This window comes from Notothenia rossii (genome assembly GCF_949606895.1).
Source record: "Notothenia rossii genome assembly, chromosome: 11".
In the NCBI taxonomy this organism is placed as follows: Eukaryota; Metazoa; Chordata; class Actinopteri; order Perciformes; family Nototheniidae; genus Notothenia; species Notothenia rossii.
This window is the reverse complement of record NC_136910.1, coordinates 56,894,957-56,913,451: the sequence shown is the minus strand read 5'-3', so window position 1 is coordinate 56,913,451 and position 18,495 is coordinate 56,894,957. Positions and strand designations below refer to the sequence as shown.

General features: G+C 41.3%; 2 protein-coding genes across 3 annotated transcripts in view; one reads left to right on the top strand and one right to left on the bottom strand.

Moving 5' to 3' along the window:
• Positions 1–1,438: 1,438 nt before the first annotated feature.
• LOC307025661 (BCL2/adenovirus E1B 19 kDa protein-interacting protein 3) lies at positions 1,439–10,357 on the bottom strand. The gene is made up of 6 exons (XM_079660500.1): positions 10,127–10,357; positions 5,752–5,896; positions 5,453–5,534; positions 4,273–4,346; positions 3,882–4,028; positions 1,439–1,991 (listed from the first exon to the last, which is right to left on the bottom strand). The coding sequence occupies exons 1-6, from the start codon at positions 10,167–10,169 to the stop codon at positions 1,943–1,945; spliced, it is 540 nt and encodes a 179-aa protein (XP_079516626.1). The 5' UTR covers positions 10,170–10,357; the 3' UTR covers positions 1,439–1,942.
• A 1,096-nt stretch (positions 10,358–11,453) lies between these two features.
• LOC307025479 (uncharacterized protein) overlaps positions 11,454–18,495 on the top strand; it is a 65,606-nt gene continuing 58,564 nt past the window's right edge. Inside the window, exon 1 of one of the 2 annotated variants that reach the window (XM_079660190.1) lies at positions 11,454–11,610. The gene's annotated coding sequence lies outside the window, so the exon portion shown is untranslated. The remainder of the gene's footprint in view (positions 11,611–18,495) is intronic. The other variant, XM_079660191.1, reaches the window with a different exon arrangement.

The window sequence follows — 18,495 nt, the reverse complement described above, 5'->3', positions numbered from 1 at the left end:
TTTAGTTTCCTTCAACTTTAACACACAGTTTAAATTAAAGAGTCCTCTCCTGCTGATGTTCAGGTGTATATCAGTATGTAGTGTCTCTACTTTAAAGAGTCCTCTCCTGCTGATGTTCAGGTGTATATCAGTATGTAGCGTCTCTACTTTAAAGAGTCCTCTCCTGCTGATGTTCAGGTGTATATCAGTATGTAGTATCTCTACTTTAAAGAGTCCTCTCCTGCTGATGTTCAGGTGTATATCAGTATGTAGCGTCTCTACTTTAAAGAGTCCTCTCCTGCTGATGTTCAGGTGTATATCAGTATGTAGTGTCTCTACTTTAAAGAGTCCTCTCCTGCTGATGTTCAGGTGTATATCAGTATGTAGTGTCCCTACTTTAAAGAGTCCTCTCCTGCTGATGTTCAGGTGTATATCAGTATGTAGTGTCTCTACTTTAAAGAGTCCTCTCCTGCTGATGTTCAGGTGTATATCAGTATGTAGTGTCTCTACTTTAAAGAGTCCTCTCCTGCTGATGTTCAGGTGTATATCAGTATGTAGTGTCTCTACTTTAAAGAGTCCTCTCCTGCTGATGTTCAGGTGTATATCAGTATGTAGTGTCTCTACTTTAAAGAGTCCTCTCCTGCTGATGTTCAGGTGTATATCAGTATGTAGTGTCTCTACTTTAAAGAGTCCTCTCCTGCTGATGTTCAGGTGTATATCAGTATGTAGTGTCTCTACTTTAAAGAGTCCTCTCCTGCTGATGTTCAGGTGTATATCAGTATGTAGTGTCTCTACTTTAAAGAGTCCTCTCCTGCTGATGTTCTGGTGTATATCAGTATGTAGTGTCTCTACTTTAAAGAGTCCTCTCCTGCTGATGTTCAGGTGTATATCAGTATGTAGTGTCTCTACTTTAAAGAGTCCTCTCCTGCTGATGTTCAGGTGTATATCAGTATGTAGTGTCTCTACTTTAAAGAGTCCTCTCCTGCTGATGTTCAGGTGTATATCAGTATGTAGTGTCTCTACTTTAAAGAGTCCTCTCCAGCTGATGTTCAGGTGTATATCAGTATGTAGTGTCTCTACTTTAAAGAGTCCTCTCCTGCTGATGTTCAGGTGTATATCAGTATGTAGTGTCCCTACTTTAAAGAGTCCTCTCCTGCTGATGTTCAGGTGTATATCAGTATGTAGTGTCTCTACTGGGACATGTCTCCATGCTTTAATGTTCAAAAAGCTCTTAGGAGCGCGAGTGATGTCTGTATTCCTGAACTTTGAGATGTTACCCTTTGCAGACCATATGCACACAAACTCATATAACAAACCACAGGAAAGGGAATACCCCCCAAAAGCATAATTGGGCCTCTTTAATAACCCGAGCATTGTTCAGGAAATCTTTGTTCCCTGCATTTATTCTCGTCAAACAGGTTGAGACGAGAAGGGAACAATGAAAGGCTCAGGAGTCACATTCAAGGTTTTGAGGAGTGAACTTTAATGGGGTTTGGATTGTCTTTGTTGGAGGTCGAACATTTAATTACTTTACGAGACAAAAAGCACAACTAGAGCCGATCCTACATTCACTCAGCCAGCTAAAAAGCCCCTCCAGCAGCTCAGTGTTACAGAGGGTCATTACTTTTGACAAATGACACACATTCAGCTTTGTCAAAGGTTGGGGCTAACACATATTATATTTCTCATTTCAGTCGAGAAGCCGTTTTCATCTCGTCCTATCAAAGGGTTGTATCGTTCTAACTCTCTGATTAATGTTTCCCGGCTCAGATCAGAGTTGCTCGCCAACAGATGGACGGAGAGACGGAGGTTCAGAGGTCCTAAAGGTTTCCCCGTGACGAAGAAGGAGGAAGGAAGAAGGAAGAAGGAGGAAGGAGGCAAAGTAGTGCGCTAACAGTCTGACCTCATGGCCACACTGTTAGCAAAGAGGGGGATTCGGGGGGATTTGGGGTTGCAGCCAACGTCACAGCGTGCTGGTTGTAGATGCAGCCAATCTCTTTCCTATGTAGATCCTAAAAAAAGAAAGGAATACATCATAAATGTGTCCCAAACAGCAATAGTAGCTTAGCATCTATAGCTAGCTTTAGCATCAAATGGTAAATGGACTTTACTTATATAGCGCTTTATCCAGCCTTTAAGACCCCTCAAAGCGCTTTACATACTACATGTCATTCACACAGAGCAGTGTACCTTACGGCCCGTCCACACACAGGCATGAAACAAATCTTTCAAAGCTTCGCCCATTCACTTGAATGGGGTGATGTAGAAGATTTGTAATCTTCGCCGAACTGCATTGTGGGGAGCGGAGCATGGCTTTGCAAGCATCGTGAGCATCAAAAGTTGAGCAATGTTCAACTTTTGATGCTCCCGATGCTTGCGAAGCTGGCATCAGCCAATCAAATCCCGTTTATGCAAATCCCGCCAGTGCAAGCGCTAGCCAATCAAACCGCGTGCAAGCTGGGAGAGCCAGACCGCAGTTCATTTCCTCATATTCCAAACGAGAAATTACGGCAGCAAATCACCCGGTTCTTTACGACCAGAACTATTTACCGGGATACAAACCGGAGGAACCAGGCATGGAGGGAGGTGGCAGAGACAGTGGGTGAAACTGGTAGGTTTTCACCTGTTTGGGGATTTTATATCCAGTTTACTTCGTTTTAACATTGCTATTGCTTTGTATGTCGGGGGCGGGAGAGTCCTGTGATTGGTTGTTGGTCGCAAAAAATCGCCAAGCTTCAGACACGCCCAGCTTCAAGATTTTTCAAGATTTTTTTCATGCCTGTGTGTGGACGGGCCGTTACTCTAGGACCTAACATTCAAACCCATTCACACACCGTTGGCCATCGGGAGCAACTCAGGGTTTAGTATCTTGCCCAAGGATACATCGACATGTTGGCTGCACAGGCTGGGATCGAACCAACAATCTTCTGGTTGAAAGACGACCGCACTCCCACACAGCCACAGTCGCCCTATAGGCCTGTGAAGCTGAGGGTTTCCACGTGTTTGCAGGTAAGCAAAGTCCACCTTTTTATAGGGATGTTCAATCAGTGTTGATGGTAAATGTATTACATTATAAGTGACGCATAATGAAAGCAGAAAGTCAACAAACCTGAAGGTATATTCGCTTCTAATGAGCCAAAAGCTTCTGTACGTGCTGTTGCATCAAATGAGCAAAACTCTCATTTTTACAATTTGTGTGTGTTTGAAATTGAGGTTTGGTTCAACTGTGGTTCATTCCAGAGAACTGGAACTGGGACTCCCAGCAGCTTCTACTGAAGCCTTCCGAGTAAATCGTCAGAAGGCCGACACATCCTAATCTCCACCGCTCCCATGTTTTCTTTTGTGTTGCCATAAGTTAGTCTCTCTGCGCTGGGCTAATGCTAATGCTAATAATGCTAATGCGAGGATAATAAAATGGCGGCTTCACAAAACTTTTTGGGAGTTTTACAGGGCGTGGTTTGCAATCAGCCCAGCCAATCAGACATAGGAACCTTTTTCTCCCATGAAAGTTCCTGCTCTCTAGCAGGGACGGAACAGGGGGTAAAAAGGTTCTCATGAACTAATTTTATTTCCGGATTGTTTTGGTGTGAACGAGACATTTCGGAACTAAAGTGGGAAAAGTACTGCGGTGTGAACGCGCCTAATGTGTTCTTTTGAACCAAATGTTTCTCAGAGGGGCGTGGGGAGGGGCTCCTTATTTTCATCTAAAGTAACAGACAGAGAATCAGCACTTTGGAAACAGGGCTGAAACAGAGGGGATTATGGGTAATGCTGCAATGATCTGTTTGGTGTTCGGAGCCAAACACTTCAGAGACATGTTTTGTATATATCCGAGACCTATAATATATTGAGGAAGAACAGTATAATAGGGGACCTTTAAAGTCAGTGAGTGCATGTCTCACCCGATTCCCAGCGTGAGCAGGTGTGAAACCAGCAGGGAGGGAATGAGGATGAGGAGGACGTCGTAGGAGAAGATTCCTCTCTTCATCACCTGCGTCTTCCTCACGCTGAAGGAGCCCTGCTGCTTCGGGTGCTGAAACACAAACTCTCTGCAGAAACAACGAGGACAGAAAAGAAAGGATAAACAGTTCATGAGAACACAGGGGACAGGACTGAGCACTGAGAGACCCACGTTTAGAGTACCTGATAAATATTTCACTGCAGAAGATCAAGTGTGGCAGTTTGAGGAGACGCATTGTGTGTCTCAACACTTGACATGCCGTCAAAACATGCGTGAATAAATAAAATGTTCTTACTGAAAGTCAAATGTTGTGACTTTAAACCTGCTCTTACTTTGGTGCCATATTTTCAGGTCTACTGGACCAGTCCCACACCCAGTCAGTGTCTCCTCTCCGGTCAGCTTCCTCCTGCAGAATGAACACAGGATCAGGTGATCAAGGGAAACAGTGTGTTGGGGAAATCCTGAATGTCCTCTTCCAACATGAGTTCCACATGATAACAAAGGTATCAACTGTAGCTGAGAACATGACAGGATGTGTGATTACCTAGAAGAGCATCAGGACTGTTTGAGGCATATGATAGCTATGTGATTAACATGATGATTCAGCCTCTATGGAGAGAGACATGTGACAAGCATGCTCATTTCTGACGTGGAGCTAATCTGAAGTAAACATTGAATACTGCTTTCTATTCCTCCATCTTGTGACTGTGGAACTCCCTCTCTTGGATATCAGCATGTGAAGGACACTGTTTGAGATTTTGAGTAAAAAGTCAGGATTTTTTTGAAAAAGTCAGAATTTTGACATTTTGAGAAAAAATAGCTAATTTTGAGAAAAAATAGCTAATTTTGAGATTTTGAGAAAAAAAAATACAGAATTTTGAGATTTTGAGAAAAACGACGGCATTTTGAGATTTTGAGAAAAAATACAGAATTTATAGAAAAAGTCAGAATTTTGAGATTTTAAGAAAAACGACAGAATTTTGAGATTTTGATAAAATATACATAATTTTGAGAAAGTCTGAATTTTGAGATTTTGAAAAAAAGGCATAATTTTGAGAGAAAGTCTGAATTTTGAGAAAAAGTTAAAAAAAATGATTTTGAGAAAAAAGTCAACATTTTTAAAGAAAGTCGGAATTTTGAGAAAAAATACATAATTTTGAGAAAAAATACATAATTTTTAGAGAAAGTCAGAATTTTGAGAAAAAGTAAAAAAAAAATGATTTTGAGAAAAAAGTCAGAATTTTTAGAGAAAGTCGGAATTTTGAGATTTTGAGAAAAAAGTCATAATTTTTAGAGAAAGTCAGAATTTTGAGAAAAAAGTCAGGATGTATGATTATATAGAAGAACCGGTATGCCTCCATCTTGTGACCGTGTAACTCCCTCTCTTGTTAAATACGGCCAGGATGGAGAGGATCACAAATCCACGGATCCTGATGCTGAAGCTCGGGCCGGGGACGAGTGAGAGTTTTCTAACAGTGATTATTAACAGTTATTCTTGTCAGGAATGAGTACCTGTATGGTGATGCAGTCGCTGTCATGCTCACTGCTGGGTCTGGGGGAACCAGGGGGGGTCGGAGTCCCCTCCTGGGGGGGACTGAGGAAAATAAAAAGACATTTGCAATGTGGGCTTACCATCAAGACGTGCACTAATGTGTTAAAACAAATAAACACAGAGAAAATAAACACACATGGTGAAGAACAAGCTGAGTGAAAGTCATTACTGTGGAAATGAGTCTTACGCCTCGCTGTGCCGCTCAGCTCCCTGACAACACAACAACAAAACAACAACACAAACAAAGTGCAGCACTTACCTGTCTCGACTCCTCTCACACTCCAGCTGCGCCTCCAGCAGGATCCTCTCCAGCTCCCCCTGCAGGGAGGAGGAGAAACTCTCCTGACCCGCGAGACTGTCCCTGCTGACGGCTGCCATCAGATCCTCCAGCTCCACCCAGGAGCCTGGAGGGGGGGGGGGAAGGAAACAACAAGAGGAAACAACATACAGTGAGAAGGAACAACAAGAGGGGACAACATACAGTGAGAAGGAAACAACAAGAGGGGACAACATACAGTGAGAAGGAAACAACAAGAGGGGACAACATACAGTGAGTGGTGAGGAGGAAACAACAAGAGGGGACAACATACAGTGAGTGGTGAGGAGGAAACAACAAGAGGGGACAACATACAGTGAGAAGGAAACAACATACAGTGAGAAGGAAACAACAAGAGGGGACAACATACAGTGAGAAGGAAACAACAAGAGGGGACAACATACAGTGAGTGGTGAGGAGGAAACAACAAGAGGGGACAACATACATTAAGTAGTGAGGAGGAAACAACATAAGTGAGAAGTCAGGAGGAAACAGCACAAGGAAACATCACGAGGAAACAAAGTATGAAGTGAAAAGGAAACAACATAGTGAGGAGGAAACAACATACAGTGAGAAGTGAGGAGGAAACATCACAAGGGAAAAATGAGGAGGAAACAAGGTAAGTAGTGAGTAGGAAACAACACGAGGGAACAACAAACAGTAAGTAGTGAGGAGGTAACAACATAAGTGAGAAGTGAGGAGGAAACAAGGTAAGAAGTGAGGAGGAAACAACATATAGTGAAGAGGAAATAACACGAGGGAACAACAAACAGTAAGTAGTGAGGAGGTAACAACATAAGTGAGAAGTGAGGAGGAAACAAGGTAAGACGTGAGGAGGAAACAACAAGAGGGGACGACATACAGTAAGAAGTGAGGAGGAAACATCGTAAGTAGTGAGGAGGAAACAACATATAGTGAGGAGGAAACAACATAAATGAGAAGTGAGGAGGAAACAGCACAAGGAAACATCACGAGGAAACAAAGTAAGAAGTGGGGAGGAAACAACATAAGTGAGGAGGAAACAACACAAGGAAACAAAGTAAGAAGTGAGGAGGAAACAACACAAGGAAGCAACTGGCTGGAGGTTTAGCGTCATAATAATCACGATCACAGTGATTGGCTTCTTCCTGCTAATTATTTTGTCTATTGCACCATTTGATGTCTTTAACTTTCATGCTGAAGCTATTGTGCACATGGCACTAAAGCCTTTGAATCTTTGACGAGGAAACAACTCAAGCAGCAGAGTTTGTGATGAAGCCCAGGCAGTGTTTGGGTGGTGCACATTAGTTGGTCTGTAATGAGGCAGAAAGGAGTCGTGATGAGGAGAGTAAAAACATCCAAAGTATTTTGTTCTTTCTTTAAATGGATACTTCCAAATGATTGTTCCTTTGTCTTATGAATCTGTGTCAAAGGGGTTTGTTCAAAGCAGGAATTGATAACCGAGCGATGCCAAAAGATAAGTTATGTGAGTTCACCGTTACTTAAAGCTTCTCAGAGCTCAGTATTCATCTGGGTCACAAGTCGTAGCATCTCATTGTTAAAGCTGACCGCTGCAGCTTCTGATGTCCCCACATGACCCGTGAATCCCTTAATGAGGCTCAGCCTGATGCAAGAAGGGAACTGCGTGTGTGTGTGTGTGTGTGTGTGTGTGTGTGTGTGTGTGTGTGTGTGTGTGTGTGTGTGTGTGTGTGTGTGTCTGTGTGTGTGTGTGTGTGTGTGTGTGTGTGTGTGTGTGTGTGTGTGTGTGTGTGCGTGTGTGTGTGTGTGTGTGTCTCTATCTCTCTCTGTGTGTGTGTGTGTGTGTGTGTGTGTGTGTGTGTGTGTGTGTGTCTCTATCTCTGTGTGTGTGTGTGTGTGTGTGTGTGTGTGTGTGTGTGTGTGTGTGTGTGTGTGTGTGTGTGTGTGTCTCTATCTCTGTGTGTGTGTGTGTGTGTGTGTGTGTGTGTGTGTGTTTGTCTCTCTCTCTCTGTGTCTGTGTCTCTCTCTCTGTGTGTGTGTGTGTGTGTGTGTGTGTGTGTGTGTGTGTGTGTGTGTGTGTGTGTGTGTGTGTGTGTGTGTGTGTGTGTGTCTCTCTCTCTCTCTCTCTCTCTCTCTCTCTCTCTCTGTGTGTCTCTCTAAATGTGTCTTTCTCTGTTTGTTTGTGTGTCTCTCTCTCTCTCTATGTGTGTGTGTATGTGTCTCTCTCTCTCTCTATGTGTGTGTGTGTGTGTGTGTGTGTGTGTGTGTGTGTGTGTGTGTGTGTGTGTGTGTGTGTGTGTGTGTGTGTGTGTGTGTGTGTGTGTGTACTGGATGTAGACAGTAAGTGTGTTATTGTGCGCTGACATATGAATATGAATGAATTATCAGCAGCATTACGATGTCCTCACGTGACATTAGATGACCTGCAGGGCGTGTAAACAAACACTCGATAACACCCCAACAACATCAAATCAATAAAAGATGTATTTAGACACAAACTAGAGCCTGTGTCTCTCAATGAGTCATGTAAACACACACTGTTTATGAATGAGTGGACACCCGGTTCATTGGGTGCATAAGCAGGAGGATATTTCCTCGTGCACGCTCATGTGTTAGCTTGCACGTTCGCAGCCCAATAGTAGGGCAGGGCTAACGCAGGCCGACAGCATGCATGCTTACATAAGCTCTTATTTCTGTTAGCGATTAGCCTTCCTTTCCTCCCTCTTGTATCCCTCTGTGAGCCGGCAGCGAGCATTAAATATCAGCACCTCTAAGTGAACTTTCTTTGCATCGGATGTGTTTAATCCTCACATCTGAACAGGTTTTTGACACCAACACACACACAGAGGGGGAGACGGAGGGGTGAGGGCGAGCATGGAAACTGTGCCATTGCCCTAGATATGTTTTTAGAGAGTTATGACATAACCACTGCCTTGTTTCCTGACTTAGCTATCTGCACGTTAAACCAGAGTTAACGGTGCAATCCTGTATCGTTGCCAAATCCGAGTCATGTAATGTGGATGCTAAGAAAACTCAATGACTTCCTGTTATTTTAATATTTTGCAATGGTATAAATATCTGCTTTGAGCTTGTGCTGTATATATTTAGGGAAAGGGAGGGGCTTATGTCTTGTTTAAAGTAAAGGAAGTGTGTTTACATTGTTTAGGAAGAACATTGGAGTTGTTTTTTTTTTTTGTTGTTCTTAAGATTTACGTTTCATTTCAGTTTTTTCTTGCAAGATATCCTGTAATTTGCTGGACACCAAAAGAGTCTGCAGCAAACACTGGCTTATACATGTATTCTCCAACGTAAGGTAGGTAATCGTATTTTAATCGCAATTACGATTTTGGCTTGCAACGATTATGAAAACAATATAATCGAAATAAAACGATTATTTATTTTATTTTATTGATTTTTTTATTGATTTTTCAGTTGAATTATACTTAAAGTTCAGGGTAATCAACATTTTTTTTCAATAAATGGGTGTTTTCAAAGTAAATGGATAATCGTTTTTAATAATCGTGATATCAATTATTGACCCAAATAACCGAGATTATGAATTGGCCATAATCGAGCAGCCCTAATGTAAGGACTGCAGAAATGACAAGGGACAGGGCAAGAGGTTTTCTTGGTGTGTTCTTGCTGTTACATTGTTTTGGAAATTGAAAGGTATATTTAATTTCACCTTTGTTCTCGCAAAATGCGTCTTTTGTGTGCCATGAACTACAAAGTTGCATTGTGCATGTTGTATGGAGAGGAAAACAATCTATGTATCTATTTCTATGGACATCTGAATAGTGCCTATATAAAAATAAACATATGAACACATCCAATGACATGTAGGCCAAATAAATCAGCGTATTGCAAATGAACCGTTATTGGTGTGTTAGTCTAAAACTAGAGACTGTCTGTAACATTTGTGTTGCTTTTTGAAAAGTCAACTATAAAACTGAACCCCCCCGTCATTGGCATACAGTCCCTTACTCCCCTGCTTCCCATAACACTGTTCCACATGTTGTTTTTTACCCAGCATCCTCTGTGCCAGGCAATGTGCAGCACAGTTGAGCTATAAGCGTCAGGACATCTCCACATTTAAATTGGCTTACAGAGAAACAAACAGGTGAGTCAGGGAATCCGTTTACACAATGAGAGGGTGGAAACAACACACAACTCACTGAGCATCCTCACGCACCTGCTCACACACTCTCATATCTGCGCAACGGTGTAAATTATTCACCTCATATGTTTATAGATTTGTGCACACGGTACGATCTGCTAGCATGTTACGTCATGACTGTAAAGGAAACGTCATTACATAAGAGCTAAACAAAGAGCGGTTCTATGAGGCTCCATCACTCACCGTAGAGTCCGTCCTCTGGTGACTGGGAGCCGGCCTGAGACATGCTGTGAAGCCGGAGCGAGGTGCAGGGAGCCCGGGGAGAGAAGCTGACTCTGACCGAGGAAGAGGAGGAGGAAGAGGAGCGATGGTTTCTGACTTCTCTCTCAAGTCTTTGTGTTTGTTGTTGTCTGAAAAAGTCACCGACTCTGCGCTAATCCCCCCCCCTCCCATCCTCCCTCCTCCCCCCTCTTTTTCCCACGTGTCAGAGGGAGGAGGTAAACAAACCAACATCAGCAGGTAAACAGACAACAAAGAGAGGGAGGCAAGTGTGCCCTCAAAATGTCCCTCAACACATAATCTTAAACACTTGCTTTAGTCAAAAAGTAAATATGAATTTCTGATTTTCTAACAAATATCCATAGATTATGTAAGAAACTAAGCTTCCTGTTTTCCTCATGTAAAATCTGACCTACATTTTAAAGGATTTTAATGTTGGTTATTTCATATAATCGCCAAAAAAGAACATAATGGTCACAGCTTGAGTTTATCCCTCCTCCCCCCTCTTTTCCCACGTGTCAGTTAGGAGTGTTGGAGGCGTGTGGTGCAGTGGATAGAGCGTTGGTGTTTGGATCAAGGAAGCACAGGTTCAAACCCCACTGCAGTCAGCATGTCGTTGTGTCCCTGAGACACTTCACCCCAAAGTGCTCCTGTGGGGATTGCCCACAGACAGTATTGAGTATGTAAGTCGCTTTGGATAAAAGCGTCTAACAAATGGCATGTCATGTAACGTCAGAGGGAGGAGGTAAACAAACCAACATCAGCAGGTAAACAGACAACAAAGAGAGGGAGGCAAGTGTGCCCTAAAAATGTCCCTTAACACACCATCTCAAACACATGTTTTAGTCAAAACGATGTGATCATGTAACATGAATACTTCCTGTTGTCCTGTTGTTTACCTCATCTAATCACCACAACAACAAAAACAATGTAGAGGCTGGTTTTATCCTTTCTATTGCGAAAAAAAAGCAGTTATTGAAAAGAGGACATCAAAAGAGAGCAGATGGATTTATCAAATAGTGTAGGCTACTATACAGTATTGCACATTTTCACATCGAGTTTTTCGTCAGATTAACTTTTTGGGGAGGAGCTACACTAACACTTTGAATAACGATGTTTTTGTATTATTTAGTTTGAACCTAATTGTCAGTAAAGGGTCATCTGTCATTCCCCTCCTGTCCACCAGGTGGCCTCTGACTGTCTCTCCGGTCACATGACCCCTCGATACTCTGCTCACCTGTTCCCCATTTCCTCATCAGCCCTGCAGGTATTTAAGCAGCTCTTTTCCACTCGCTCTTGTTAGTTCATCAACGTTAGCATGAGCTTTGAAACCTTTGTTCTCCAGCCTTGGATTTATTACCTTTCTGATTTCAAACATGTCGGATTTCCTGTCCACCCCCTCCCATTGGATGCATCCCTTGCCACCATCATGATCCCTGGACCTGCCGGTGAGCGTTTACACAAGTTATTTTGTCATGCATCATAATCACACTTGGTGGAGAATTTAAATGTTTGGGATAATCAAGAATATCCTGAGTCGTGTTAGAAGATCTGTGGAGCTTGCTCTCATGTCAGATTAAACGAAAAATAGAGACTCATTAAGAATAAAGGAACCATCATGTGAGAAAGAACAGATTTGCACAACGTAGTTATTCAATCTTTTTTTTATTGAAGCTTTTTAATACTTTTTTAATGTTATTAGGTATCTTTCGAAATTAGGATTCATAATAACCTGAAGATATAAAAAAGAATGTGTCCTAACTGAATGCAATTTCTTTTAATTGCAATATGTTTTAGAGTTTTTTATTTAAAAGTTTTAAGCATTTTTTGATAAAATGAATGATTTTGTCTCTTCACATATTTACCTGTTCGAAAAAATATATTTCAAAAGAAGAATCCCCTCTCTAGTCCAGGGACGTCCCTGCAGGAGGTTCTAAATAACTATTTTTCTTGAGGTCTGCAGGTTTAAGCCAAATTAACATGATTATTGCCAACATTTAGAAAATATATTATAAGTTATTTTAATCGTTGGCACGCTGTATATACTGTAGGCTGTAGAGTTCCCTCTGATGTAAAACGTTAAAACATCAAATGCATGATGAGGTTCATGGTGTCTGCATCATCAGCGCCACATACCTGCAGAACATGTGAGAACCCTGCTATGTTTAAACCATTTTTAATGCATTAGATCAAGAATGTGTCTCAGATTTTGCATCTGTATTCAATGAACCCCGTGGCCCCGGTGATTCATCTGTTAATGTTTCTGTAAGACCCACGACTCAAATATATATTAAGTTCATAGCCGTGAGCAAACAGAGTCATAACCGGGGTTAGGAGGGTAACTCTACTTTAAAGAGTCCTCTCCTGCTGATGTTCAGGTGTATATCAGCATGTAGTGTCTCTACTTTAAAGAGTCCTCTCCTGCTGATGTTCAGGTGTATATCAGTGTGTAGTGTCTCTACTTTAAAGAGTCCTCTCCTGCTGATGTTCAGGTGTATATCAGTATGTAGTGTCTCTACTTTAAAGAGTCCTCTCTTGCTGATGTTCAGGTGTATATCAGTATGTAGTGTCTCTACTTTAAAGAGTCCTCTCCTGCTGATGTTCAGGTGTAAATCAGTATGTAGTGTCTCTACTTTAAAGAGTCCTCTCTTGCTGATGTTCAGGTGTATATCAGCATGTAGTGTCTCTACTTTAAAGAGTCCTCTCCTGCTGATGTTCAGGTGTATATCAGTATGTAGTTTCTCTACTTTAAAGAGTCCTCTCCTGCTGATGTTCAGGTGTATATCAGCATGTAGTGTCTCTAATTTAAAGAGTCCTCTCCTGCTGATGTTCAGGTGTATATCAGTATGTAGTGTCTCTACTTTAAAGAGTCTTCTCCTGCTGATGTTCAGGTGTATATCAGTATGTGTCTCTACTTTAAAGAGTCCTCTCCTGCTGATGTTCAGGTGTATATCAGTATGTAGCGTCTCTACTTTAAAGAGTCCTCTCCTGCTGATGTTCAGGTGTATATCAGAATGTAGTGTCTCTAGTTTAAAGAGTCCTCTCCTGCTGATGTTCAGGTGTATATCAGTGTGTAGTGTCTCTACTTTAAAGAGTCCTCTCCTGCTGATGTTCAGGTGTATATCAGTATGTTGTGTCTCTACTTTAAAGAGTCCTCTCCTGCTGGTGTTCAGTTGTATATCAGTATGTAGTGTCTCTACTTTAAAGAGTCCTCTCCTGCTGATGTTCAGGTGTATTTCAGTATGTAGTGTCTCTACTTTAAAGAGTCCTCTCCTGCTGATGTTCAGGTGTATATCAGTATGTAGTGTCTCTACTTTAAAGAGTCCTCTCCTGCTGATGTTCAGGTGTATATCAGTATGTAGTGTCTCTACTTTAAAGAGTCCTCTCCAGCTGATGTTCAGGTGTATATCAGTATGTAGTGTCTCTACTTTAAAGAGTCCTCTCCTTCTGATGTTCAGGTGTATATCAGTATGTAGTGTCTCTACTTTAAAGGGTCCTCTCCTTCCTCAGATGTAGACCATTTATATGCATTAAAACCTATAAAACATACTAGAGGAAAAAGAGAAAACCCCCAAAAAGCATATTATGGCGTCCTTAAAGTGTATTTCTTATGTAAATGTAAGAATGACAGTTACCTGTTTCAGAGTCAGATTTACAAATATTATATTTTGACCTTAATCGAAATATTCAGTTATTTTCAAAAGCTTTTTTAGAATGATGCTTCGATTCCTTTTAAACAGACCGTTCAACAAAAGGATACTCAAAATCTAAATATTGGATTGTTCTTTCTTAGTAAGATCCCATTTTCATTACATTTTATTCTCCTTCTGGACAACAATCTCTATAACTTTTTTGTAAAAGTACTCCTTATCTTCCTCTATTTCAAAAGTCTAGTTTGTTGTTTGTGTCTATCCGTCTCTGCGTAGAATAACAGTAGCAACAAGAACCCGTGGGCTCACGTGCGCCCCCTTCAGTGCGGCAGAGGTTATGGCTGCCTCCCCTGGCGCTTTCTCATTGCCGTTGTATGAAGAGACCAGCGAGCCTAAATATCATATCTATGTGAAATAAGTTATTTAGAGACTATGGATGGCGAGGACACATGTAATAAACGGATCTACAATCATTACATTAGGCGCTTTCACACGTTGTTTGCGGCCTGCGGGTAAACCCAAAGCAGAAGAAGAAGTGACGTCAGCGGCTTCCTTTGCGTAATCTTCCCTCAGGGAACTTATTCCGGTGCGAACGTAATCGGCTCTTAGTTCCATGGGGGTACTAAGTGCTGCTAACTAAGTGCTGGGAATTAAGTACGGCAAAGTACTTGGTGTGAACGCGGCTATTGGTGACCTACAGTGAGATGGTAACAGGCATGCGCTTAATGCCCGCTTTCCAATTTTCCCAGTTTCTGTGGGGTGACGCATTCTGAGGTGAGGCAGAGCTCATCTGTGCCTCACCTCTCCCCACAGTAACTGGCTTGAGCACGCTAACAAAATAAGTGGCCGCGCTAAATTAGTGCCCGCGTTCCAACCAGTTGATGTGGGGTTACGTGAGGCAATGCTCGTCCCTGCCTCACTTTTCATCGCTCTCAAATTTGTCGATTTGGACAGGAAGACATTGAGGGTTAAATGAGCATTTGAGGGGAAGATTTTATTTGTTGTTTAATAAGCCCCAAAGCCCCCCTCGGCGGGTCTCTTTTTTTTTCTTCACGACACTGTGTCTCAGGGCATCTTAATATAAGGTGACCAGATTTTCAAAATTAAAACCGGGGACATTTTGAGTTCTGTGGTCAATATATCATTAACATATCCAATTTTCTTCGCTGTTAAAGAAAAAAGGGGGACAATTCTGGTTCAGTGTAATTCGAACATTTTAACTGTTTGATACAAACAGAAGGACGATAGCTCATATATGAGACTTCAAAGGTCTTTTATTTTGAAACTGTACATCAGATTGTCCTGATTCTCTCTGAGTGACTAGATGGGGTGTCCTGCTATCACCCTGGAGTGAAATAAGTCTTTGATACTGGATAGTTTTTGTTTTATTCTTATCTAAAAACAGAGGGATGATAGCTCATATATGAGACTTCAAAGGTCTTTTATTTTGAAACTCTACTTCAGATTGTCCTGATTCTCTCTGAGTGACTAGATGGGGTGTCCTGCTATCACCCTGAAGTGAAATAAGTATTTGATTGACTTTGAATGACTCTTTGATTATGGACGGTTTCCATTAAATAATAATCAAAATATAGATGGACAATCGATCTAATTGTCCATCTGCACTTTGGCACATAACTCAAGATAAAGATACCCTTATTACTTATCGTAGCTGCACATACAAGATATCCGATTAAAGCTGAGGTTCCACAGATTGTATAGGTATAGTATCATCACTGAGCGATCCGAACTCGCGACAGGGGAAGCAAACACAGACATCACAACACGTACCTTTACGGAGCTTTTACGGGAGATCGTCTCACCGTAGCTGTCAATCTGATCAAAAGACGTGTTCAATGGCATTAAAACAAGAAAAAACGCAGCTGAATCGGTTAATCCATAGGTTGATAATGTTTCTGTAGCTTTGAAAAAATGATTTATCCATAATTCAATTTTTATGTAAAAATCGGAGAGTAAAAGTTAGCTGCTAATGGTAGCCACCAGAGTTATCGCAGCTTCCGGCTTTAGCTATGCGTCACTTTCACTCCTTATTTCGTAATGTGTGTGCGTATGTGGGAGTTCCCCTCGATTCCATTGGCTCTGACGGTTAGAAAGAGATGTCAATCATCAAAATCGACCAAGGGGGGCCAGAGATATGGAAAATCCACCCAAATGACCCCAGAAGTGGGTTGTTTTTGCTAAATCTCTATAAAAAGGTCAAATTTCACTTGTTTTGCATCAATCTTGATACAGGGTATTTATTATATGTTTTAGTTTGGATTCCTAAAGCTTTTAGTCGACCATCCCATCATTCAAGGGTGGTTTTCACTATAAGTAATTTTTTTCTTTTGGACGGACACTATAATTTGCTGTGTTCAATCTGAATTTACATTAAAATACAAACATCTATATTGATTCTAACACTTCTACATCCAACTCACAGATGTATCCTTGCTTTGAGAAAAAAGATTATTAATTGAACCCTTTTAGAAGTGAATATATAGTCATTTGTTCTGGGAATGTCATTTTCGAGCCTGAGACCTGAAAAACAGGCTCAGGGCTTAACAGGTTTTAACCTTCCCTGACACTTTAGGAACAACATCCCCACCTGGTGGAAAGAGAGACTTACAAAAAGCACCTTTTATTCTGAGCCAAATGCATCTATCATCCAAAATGAAATCTCTAATGTATTGTAACTGCTTTACGACTTTATTGTAAGTCACTTTCCAAGACTTATGTGAGGGTGGACAAGAGGAGCGAGCATTAAGAGCGATACGATGTATTGTTAGTGCCTTCTGGTGCACAGCAGCAGCCAGAAATCTCTCTGCTCTCACACTCCATCTTCTCCCCCATTTATTATTGTGCCAAGCAGCGTTTCTCTCCTGACCTCCAGCCTTGTTTCCAGACAAGAGGACGGCCGAGCAAAGTCATCATTCGGCCCAGAAACAAAGCTGCAAAAAGTCCCCTCATCCATCAAAGCAGCTTAAGATCTCTGACAATGTCCCGGGCCTCGCTTCGGATCAAAGACAAGTCAGGTTTCTTACAAATAACTGCACACCCCCTCCATCCATCATGCTTCAAACTGAGATAGCACAATAATAAAAACCTTTTCAGTTCATGGCCGCAGTTAGGTCTCGCCATTAGGCACGTCCCCCTTTTCCTACAACCTTGTATTAGGCTGTGATTGATGACTTGATCTGAGTGTACATTAAAGGAGCTGCTTAAAATTCACTTTTTGTAGCCCGTCAGACACAGAGCTGATTAATGAGCGCTGTGAAACTAGAGCTGCTGCTTTGGTGAGGAAGAGATCTGATCGGATATATGCAGGGAGCTTTTTTTAAGGGTTGTTTGATGATGAGAATGTCATTATTTTTGCTGGTGTTTGGTTAAAAAAATCAAAGTATCGAGCACATTAAAATTCCAAACCTAATGATAGAGCTGTATGAAAGTCAGAGGAGCACTAGACTTCTGATGTTTTATTATAAAAGGACACATTTGTGTGCCTAATTCAATATATGATGAAACGTATTGAACAGGAGACAATGTGTTTGATTTCATGTCTACAATTTGGGTGATAATGCAATTTTAAGATAATCCATCTTGGCTTAATTTAGCGTGAGAGAAATTAGAAACATTACTCCATCCATAAAGGAAGCCTCGAGTTTATCTAAAGAAATTCAAAAGCACCACATTTGGAGATTTGTGTATTTCTTTAGACGGCAACAGTATGCCGTAAATTCATTAGAATATAATATCAGCTGCCCCTAATCTCAATATTCAACTTTTATTGTATTATTTTTCTTTACTCTTGTGATTTGTTATATTTAAAGGTGGGGTAGGTAATTTTGGAGAAACCGGCTCGAGTGCGCTTGAATTTGAAAATACACAGCCGGAACAAATCAGCCACTTCCTCACAGAGCCCCTCCTCCAACACACATGAACGCGCACATGACCAATGAGGGCACGAGATCAGTTTGTGCACAGATGGAAGGCTGACAGGCAGGTAGGCCATCCAGTTACTTTAGCCGGGCCGGCTCAGATGATTGGTTGTGCTTTTTACAGCGCTACGGCTTCCAGAGATGATATTTTTTTATGTATTTTTTGTCAAAGCACTTCAGATATTCATTGCTATCGGGATGTTAAGAGCATTCCATGGAATATAACAACAAGTGTATCTTGAGTCGGTTTCTCAAACTTACCTACCCCACCTTTAATGTGTGTGTTACTTCAATTGTAGACATTTTAATGAGAGTAAGCTGTAACTTGCATCAAATACTAACCTAATCCTAAGAGATTGGAAGAAAGCCGTACTTTTAAGAGTGAATTTTGAGTTTACTTTTGAAAGCAAGTGGGAAAGTAACATGTTACACTTCCAACTTGTACTTTACATATTTTATTGACTAAAAGCTAAGCTCATCTGTGCCTTTTTGCTTCAATATTGCTTAAACTGAATTTATTTTTGTTGGATTTATTAGGTTTTTTCTTATTCTTCTGTGTCTGGTTGTTGTTATTGTTCTTCTCCTTATCCTTCTTCTACACAACTACGTAAGCAGCTAACGTATACCTCACTTGACGTCACCGGATAAGGCGCGGTCACACCGCAGTACTTTTCCCACTTTAGTTCCGATATAGTTCCGAAATGTCTCGTTCACACCAAAAAAAGCCGGAACTAAAATGAGTTAA

What these genes read in the sequence shown, in the direction of transcription:
- LOC307025661 (XM_079660500.1), bottom strand. Translation starts at nt 10,169, where the DNA reads ATGTCTCAGGCCGGCTCCCAGTCACCAGAGGACGGACTCTACG. An exon ending in ACCAGAGGACGGACTCTACG is followed by an intron (nt 5,897 to 10,126) that starts GTGAGTGATGGA and finishes CCCCCCCTCCAG; the next exon opens with GCTCCTGGGTGGAGCTGGAG. An exon ending in CTGCTCACGCTGGGAATCGG is followed by an intron (nt 1,992 to 3,881) that starts GTGAGACATGCA and finishes TTCTTTTTTTAG; the next exon opens with GATCTACATAGGAAAGAGAT.